The sequence below is a fragment of the Dendropsophus ebraccatus genome, chromosome 2 (assembly GCF_027789765.1).
Source record: "Dendropsophus ebraccatus isolate aDenEbr1 chromosome 2, aDenEbr1.pat, whole genome shotgun sequence".
NCBI lineage: Eukaryota > Metazoa > Chordata > Amphibia > Anura > Hylidae > Dendropsophus > Dendropsophus ebraccatus.
In genome coordinates this window covers 69,519,869-69,528,576 of record NC_091455.1, presented here as the reverse complement: position 1 = coordinate 69,528,576, position 8,708 = coordinate 69,519,869, and the positions used below count along the sequence as shown (strand labels likewise).

The following is an 8,708-nucleotide window of genomic DNA, read 5'->3' as shown; positions in this document are numbered from 1 at the left end:
ATTGAGATTTTTCTTTAAACATTCACATCTGGTCTCTATGGAATACAGACAAGAACACTTAGCACATGAACTTGTCCATAATAAATTAGTATGATTAAGGGTACAAACCCACACACCGTATACACAGCAGATACGCAGCAAAAACGCAGCAGATTTGAAGGTGCAGATTTGATGCTGTGTTCAGTTATTTAGATCTAATCTGCTGCGTATTTGCTGCGTGTTTGTTGCGTGTTTGCTGCGTATTTGCTGCGTATCGCAGCAGTAAATAAGCTGCGAATACGGTGTGTGGGTTTGTACCCTAACAGTTATATACTTGGTAAGCGCCTGTAAGACACATGGTAAGTTTGTTGTTTCTTGCAGCTAACTTACAAACCCTGTTTACAATCTATTTTTATTGTAAAGATACAGCTTGTGCTAAAGAGCACCTGTCACCAGGACAGAGCCCTTTAAAAGAAACCTGTCGTCATTGTTTCAAACTACAGTAACAATGCTGTAAGGCTTTCCCTCGGGTCACAGAACGGCAGGTGTTACTGCAGATCATCCTGACCGAAACTGCAGTACCCGCCAGATGATCTTCATTTGTGCTGAATTGGGATGTGGACACATCCGTGTGCGCCCGCATCCAAATTCCCCATTGAACACAATGGAGAGTGGAGCCGGAGCCACACTCTCCAATGTGGGACCTGTCAGGCTTGTGCAGCCACTATTCTATGAATAACGGCCGCACAATCCCGGAGTGTATACTATGGGGTACATTTATTAAGTCCGGCGTTTTCTGCGCTGGATTTAAAAATGTCCCTGCAGCTCTGACAGTATGGAGATTTATGTAGAGGCCCACTGCCTCTACATAAATCCTGTGCGCACCAGGAAACCTACGCCAGCTCAGAGCTAGAGTAGGTTTCCTATTTTTTGGCGGAAAAAATTATGAATTCAGCAGACCCTGAGTCTGCGCCCACTCCCCTCCCCCCCCCCCTCCCCGTCCCCCTGGCGGAAAGTGGCCAGATGCAAATATTTATTCGCAAAACGGCCATTTGTGTATAAACTCCAGCCGGGATTCCCTCTAACTGCAGCACAATGTAAGTTTAGTATTAAGCACAGCCATTGTTGCAAATCGGCAACAACGGCCATGATTAATGCTAAACTTACATTGTGTGAACATAGCCTTAGAGGGCGTTCACACGTACACGATCTGCAGCGGATTTGATGGTGCATATTCAAATCTGCTGCAGATCCTGTATGTGTGAACACACCCTTAGCATATATTTGCTAAGTTAGATTGTGAATTATATTTAGGGATTAGTGAATTTACAGTAGAAACAATGCAAAGTGCTTCACTAGGATCGGCCAGCAGCTTGTCAGACTGCTGGGAAAAGCACAGAATTCAAAGCCAGCAGCCTAACGAAGCTCTTCCTTCCTAATATAAATTTGTATACTGTTGCCACCTTATACACTGCTACTATGATCTGTAATGAATACTTTTGAACTACCGACTACAATTTGTATGGCTATGTACAATGCAGCAGATTTATCATGTCTGCAGCTGGTGCCTGCTTTGTGCAAAAATCTTCAATTTTAAAGTATTGATCAGGCGCAGCCCCATTCACTCAAGGGACAGGCGCAGCAAAGCGGGGAGAAAGACTGTCTAATTTATCATGATTTACAGTATGTCTGCCAGCAGGTGTAAATCATGGTACACCAGCGGAGTGGTGTAGATTTCTGCGCCCATCTCAGGCTGGACAGTTTACTAATAATTACATATTATTTATACGACTATCATCAATATCATCATTTGCTGATCCAATTGGGGTAGTGAAAATTACTGACTCGCTATGAATGTCTCCATGGATACCTAAACTTACGATGGCAGATGGATCGCACACCGTGCTGGTTCCAGGCTTTGTGACAGGTACACTTTAAAGGGAACCTGTCAGCCCCCGTGGCGGGGTGACCGGCTCCCGACCCCCCGCTACAGCCCCCTATACGTACCTGATCGCGCCGAGTCCCGCTTCTTGATCCGGTCTAGTGATTTGGACTTTTAATAGGGGAGGGGATTTTTTTTATTAATAAAAACACTTTTTCACTTTTTTTTTTTTTACATTAACTAGAAGTCCCCCTAGGGGACTTGTACATACACAGCACTGATCTCTCATAGAGATCAATGCTGTGTATATACACAGCAAAGATCAGTCACATCGGTGATAAATTGCACTGTTTGACAGCTGCACTGAAGTGCTTAATTAGCAACGGGACCCGGGCCGGCTAATAGAGGCGCTCCCCTGCTGCAGATCACAGCCGGGAGCAGCGCCGTTCAGAGCGGGGTCTCGGCGGGACCCCTCTCTGATACCAGATACGTCATGGGACACTAAGGGGTTAAGGCTAGGCTCACAAAATGTTTTTCAACAGACGTTTTTTGATACTCTAAACCATGCCCGTTATTCTGAGTATGAAATAACGGCTGTTGTTTAACATAGTACAGTAAATTATTATTAATTTAACATATGCTGGTACATTATTCAAGTTCGGATTCGAGACAGGTGCTTTTTAACACCCTTTTGGGTGTGTCTATTTTAGATTCCCATTTAATATTGTGCAAAGGATGGTGAGGAAAAAAATCAATGTGCAAACAATGTAAAATAATGGCCAATTATTTGATACAATGTGTGAACTAAGGGCCATTGTTTCCATAGACTTCAATGGAAATCATTGAAGACTGACAGGAAGGGCAGTTATTTTAAATTCCAACGGCAGCTGTTATTGTAGTGTCTAAACGTGGCCCAAGAAAAATATGACAAAAAACCAGACCCACACAATTATTTTTTTTTTTTATTCAGATTTTTATTCCAAAACATAAAAAATATTTAATAAAATAAGGAGCATTTAGAAAATAAAGACACCTTATAATATTTTAAAAGTAGATGGCATTACTTGATCTAACTCCTGTAAGCAAACAAGAGTCAGCGGAAATGAAATAGAAAATTCTGATATCAGTAATAAATGGCTTTCCTTCTTCTTTTGGCTTGTTTAAAGCTGTGGAGGGAGGCTGAGAAACAAACAACATCTGAGCAGGCTGTCTTATGCAATTTGTGTAACTCCCGTTGACTTTAATGGCAGTTGCATAACTGGTGGAACATGAGGAACTATTATGTAAACAGTGAAGCTTGTGGGAATACGCTGTTTATGCAACTCCTAATAACATCAATTGGATTCATGCAAATTGTGTAAGACAGCCATCTTGGGTCTTTTCAGCTACCTGGCCACCTCTGCCAGAAACAAGCAGGCTGCAGGGGTCTGGGAAGCCATCAATTACCAAGATAGGAATATTGCCTCAAACAGAAATTGTAAATAGATTTTGATAACACTAATATTATCTAAAGTGGTACAAGTGTCCAGAACATAAATAATATAAAAGGTACAGACATATTTAATGTGCTGGTGATATTCAAGTAAATCTAGATTTTTTTTCAATATTTCCACCAAGAAGAAAAATAGAAATTGAAATCAATAATATTTTGATATTCTAGATACATGCAAAATAAATGTTATTGTAAAATCTCTTTTGCAATCAAAATAAAAGTATGATCAATTAATTTCCTAAACAAATACTTTTGATTTGATTTGACCTTTATGCATAACCTTTACATAGGTTTAGAATAAACAAAGCCAAAAACTTAATACAGAAAAAGATTTTCAAATATGCCCACTGTCCAAAATATATATCCATACTGGTGTCCGAAATGTTAGCTAAGAAAAGTCTTACCTACACTCACACACAATTTCATATTATTTGTATTTACAAAGTAGACCAAAAGAAAAGTATTTTCTATACAAAAAAAAAAATCTGCCTTTTAGACATTTTGTTTAAAAATAGAAAAATACTGAAAATATTTAAGTGACAAAGCTGCCAGCAAAAAAAAATGTCAAAATCCTGTAACAATCTTGATTGAGAAGTCTCTTTAGGACACGGTCTCATTCATTTACATTTAGTTTCTCACCTGTTGGAGGGAAGGGAGAAGTAAGTCAAACAAGTAAAAACGGCCCGGCAAGATAAGACCAGAGATGAACAAATAAATGTATTCTATTTATTAATCCTTTCAGTGCTAAAAATGTCCAAACTAAATGCACGGTAGAATTACTAAGGCTGGGGGTCACACAAAGTATTTTAGTCAGTGCTTTTGGAAGGGAAAAAAAAGGATTGAGCCTAAAACAAAAAAAAAGTGCAAATATTTTCATTGTTTCATATTTTCATTTCATTGTTTGCAGTGGACCCTGGCGATAACTCGAATGCAGACTCTAGGTGGTTAAACAGTAGGTGGCGGCCCCCACCTCTGTCATCTGATTGACCCCTCCTACACTATTTAAAATCCCATCTATTTGAAAATATCAAAACTATAGCTCACCCTGCAAAAAAGAGCCCTCTACCAGCTACAAAGAGAGGGAAGTTATGAGGGTCTGAATATAACAACAGAGAGAATACTGTACTGACACTCAAAATAAAGGTATCATATAATTTTCACTGCAAGACAAACACCATAAAAATGAAAAACTCCAGAAAGAGCAGAACTGCATTTTTCCTCTCTCTTCAATTATTTCGTAAAATAAAGTTTATCATTAACAACCCCTTAAAGACCAAGTTTTTTCCCGCCTTCTAAAAGCTGTATAAATATATAATCTTTTACCTAAGCCCACCTATGAGAAACTACACAACAAGGTCAATAACACTATAATGTAACTTTGACATTTTTGCATGCATTGAGCCCCCTCCATATGCGCCCTCTGCATGAATCACGTACGTGCAAGTAATAATGTGGGAAGTGTTAAAAATGACAACAAAATTATGCAAATATTAAGCCTTCTAAGATCCTTAACTTTTCTCTCAAAAGAGCTGTTGAAGGTGAGGAGTAAATGAATAAACTGCTAGTGCCAAAGTTGCGGTAGAGGGAAGGAGTTAAGAACTTGACTGCATGTCATCTTTTTATCTCTTTCTTGCATATATATACCTTGAGGAGCTCCCACTGTATATGTTAATCTAAAAATATGATTTGGCGAAGAAATTCTTCTCCTCAGATCTTTTTTTTATTTTGCACCTTGGGTGATCAGTGTCTTTATTGAGCTTAGGATGTAAACAATTAAAAGATGCCTGTGATGGATGCCTTATAGCGGTATCTGTCACCCAAAGACTAAGATCTATAGAATAGATAGAATAGTGTATAGAATAGCATAGTCTGTTACACCATTCCCGTCTTCTTTCTTTTTAGTCAGAGACCAAAAGTATACTCTTTAGGCTTTGGTGAGGCTAACATAACCTTATAAATACATATAAGAATGCAAGATGGAAGCTCTCCCAACAGACATGCTTAATGAAGATGAAACACAAGATGTGTACAGGGCCTTCCAATATTTAGATATAAAGCTCCACAGGATGGAAATACCTTCTCTTTATCTGGAGGTTCTCCTGAATGTATCTCTTTTTGCTCGTTTTGAGGGAACAGGACAATCGGACATATTGAGATGACTAAACTGGTCTTCAGTTCTCTTGTTCTGGTTTTTTGGGGTCATACCTAACAAAATTGTGAAAGAAACAAAACAACAATGAAACACAAGTTGAAATGCTAATTTGCAAAAGAATTCTCTGCATCCTGAAGGCAAAAAAGAACAAACAGATGTTGGTTGGACAAATTAATATAATGCTTTTTTTTTGGTGGTGTACTTTATTTTTGTGGCGCTTTATTTTATTTATTTTTTTTTTAAATAAGAGTCTTTAATAAAAAAAAAAAAACTACAGAAGAGACTATAAGTGTGGCTTTAGAGTGGTCAGATAGACATATAACAGAGAAATTAGTTTGTCTATAAAAAGTCAAAGTGATGGCATTTTCTAAATACCATAACATGGGCTTATACCCCTTTGGCGCATAAAAAATCCTGCAAATGGGGTAGAGCAAAATACCATCTACAAGCTGTTAGTTTATGCGCTAAACAGTAAGCTGTAAAAAACTATGAAGCACTAGGCATGTGGAGAGTGCTTGGGTATTAATATATAAAATTATGTTAAAAAGAAACATTTTGTAAAGGTCAATTTACACAGAAAGATTATCTGACAGATTATCTGCCAAAGATTTGAAGCCAAAGCCAGGAACAGACTATAAACAAAGATCAGGTCAGCCTGAGATTTCTCCTCTTTTCAAATCCATTCCTGGCTTTGGCTTCAAATCTTTATGTGTAAATGGACCCTAAGCTTCTCCTTGTTAAATAACATCTCCGCCCAACCCATCCTGAAAAGATAACCAAATTTATTCAAAATCAAGAATAAGGATGGGCTCTCCGTTTGAGCCCATGAAATGTCCTTGCAACAAATTCCCTCTTAGCAGAGGAAGAAGTAAATTATATGGGTCTAATTCATAGTTTCCTAGCACATTTCCCCCTGAAGATAGGGCTCCACAGCAGAGGGTTTTCATTGATGTCTCGTGGAACATCACCAAGTTTTAAATTTAGAAGTGCTGCCAAACTATGAGGAGTGCTAAACTGCATTATTGGCCCATTCTAAAACAAGAAGAAAAATAGCGAACGTGCTGCATATTAAAGGACAACTCCCGCGGGACCCCCCCAAAAAAAAACAACACAGACACACACAGACACCATACTCACCATCCCTCCGGTGACGATCGCCACTCCATTCGCCCGCCGTCCGCCTCACCGTCACCGCCATCCGCCGTCCAGCGATGTCTCTGTCTTCCGGGTCCTGGGGATGGAAAAGGCTGCCAGTGCGCTTGCGCACCGGCAGCCTTTTCATTGGCTGGAGCGCATCACATGGCTTCCAGCAACCTCAGCCAATCAGGGCTGAGCAAGCTGGAAGCCATGTGATGCGCTCCAGCCAATGAAAAGGCTGCTGGTGCGCATGTGCACCAGCAGCCTTTTCCGTCCCATTCACTCTCTATGAAGACGCCGAGGAGGAAGAAGACCCGGACCGCCCCCCGGCTCTGACGTCGTCGTCACCAGATGCCGCCCGGGAGAAGAAGACCGTGACGATCGTAATGGGTAATGTATATATTCTTTAACTTCCGGGCGGGGGGGTCGGGGGTCCGAAAGTGGGGGAAGGGGGCCAGAACGGGTATTTAACCACATTACAAAGTTATATAACTTTGTAATGTGTGTTAAATAAGCTAAAAAAAATTTTTGTGGGAGTTGTCCTTTAAAGATTTTGAAGATTGAGGTCTCCTTAAGTTTGTTTGCTAAAATTTCAATAGACTAGTCTAAGGCTCCGTTCACACGGAGTAAAACTGGCGTAAAAAAACTGGAGTAAAAAAGCCTCCGTGACATACTGTCAATCTATGGTAGGCTCGCGTGCCTCCTCTCTCCTCGCAGAATTGACATGTCCATTCTTCAGCGCAGAGAGAGGAGGCACGCAAGCCTCCCATAGACTACCAGTATGACATGGAGGCTGGCAGGTTTTACGCCTTGTGAACAAAGCCTAAGACTGCTACATTGCACTGCTCCAATCTGAAGCCTATATAAACTGCTACACAGTTGTTCCCACAGAGTATTTTTGCTCAGTATTTTGCAAACAAAACCAGGAGGGGATTGAAAACACAAAGTCTATGTTCACACACACACACACACACACACACACTGTTGAAATTGAGAGGGTGGCTGCCATTATTTTAAAACAATGGCAGTTTTTTGCCATTAACCCTTAGGCGACCCTGGATGTACCCGTACGTCCAGGGCCGCCTCACCGTGTTCAGAGCGCGGCCGCGCTCTGAACCGCTGCGGTCCCGGGAGCCACTCGTAGCCCGGGACCGCGGGTATTAGCGGGCACGGTCCGATCGCCATGCCCGCTAATACAGTAATCGGATGCAGCTATCAAAGTTGACAGCTGCATTCGATTACCGAATGCAGCCGTTCCCTGGTGTCTAGTGGGGAGGATCGTTGTCCCGGAGGAGCGATCCACACATCTTACCCCTTCTGGGGTCAGTGCCGTAATGGCGCTGATCCCGGCTCGGCACGATGTGCCTATCTCATGGATCTGTGCTGCATATCTATGCAGGGCGGCTTCTAGTATAAGTGTAAAAGTTAAAATAAAAGTGTTGTTATTAGTAAAAAGCCCCCTCCCCTAATAAATGTCAGAATCACCCCCCTTTTTCCATGATATAAATAAAAGTAAACAAATAAATGAATAAATAAACATGTTTTCTATCGCCGCGTGCGTAATCGCCCAAACTATTAATTAATCACATTCCTGATCTTGCAAGGTAAATGGCGTAAGTGCAAAAAAATCCCAAAGAGCAAAATTGCGCATTTGTGGTCGTATCAAATCCAGAAAAATTGTAATAAAAAGCAATCAAAAAGTCGCATATGCGCAATCAAGGTACCGATAGAAAGAACACATCATGGCGCAAAAAATGACACCTCACACAGCCCCATAGACCAAAGGATAAAAGCGTTATAAGCCTGGGAATGGAGCGATTTTTAGGAACATATATTTGTTAACAATGGTTTGAATTTTTTACAGGCCATCAGATACAATGAAAGTTATACATGTTACATATCGTCGTAATCGTAACAACTTGAGGAACATATATAACAAGTCAGTTTTACCCCAGGGAGAACAGCGTAACAACGAAAACCCTCCAAATGAAATAAATGCAACTTATGCATACTTTATGCAAAAATTCAGCCTGTCATTGCAAAGCACAATTAGTGGCGCAAAAAAT

General features: G+C 40.6%; 1 protein-coding gene across 1 annotated transcript in view; it reads right to left on the bottom strand.

Moving 5' to 3' along the window:
* Nucleotides 1-2,833: 2,833 nt before the first annotated feature.
* The window catches only part of SMCHD1 (structural maintenance of chromosomes flexible hinge domain containing 1), a 164,461-nt gene continuing 158,586 nt past the window's right edge, over nt 2,834-8,708 (bottom strand). The window contains exons 47-48 of the mRNA XM_069957726.1: nt 5,430-5,558; nt 2,834-3,992 (exon numbers count right to left, since the gene is read on the bottom strand). Of these exons, the coding sequence (XP_069813827.1) occupies nt 5,437-5,558 (122 nt within the window). The 3' untranslated portion in view covers nt 2,834-3,992; nt 5,430-5,436. The remainder of the gene's footprint in view (nt 3,993-5,429; nt 5,559-8,708) is intronic.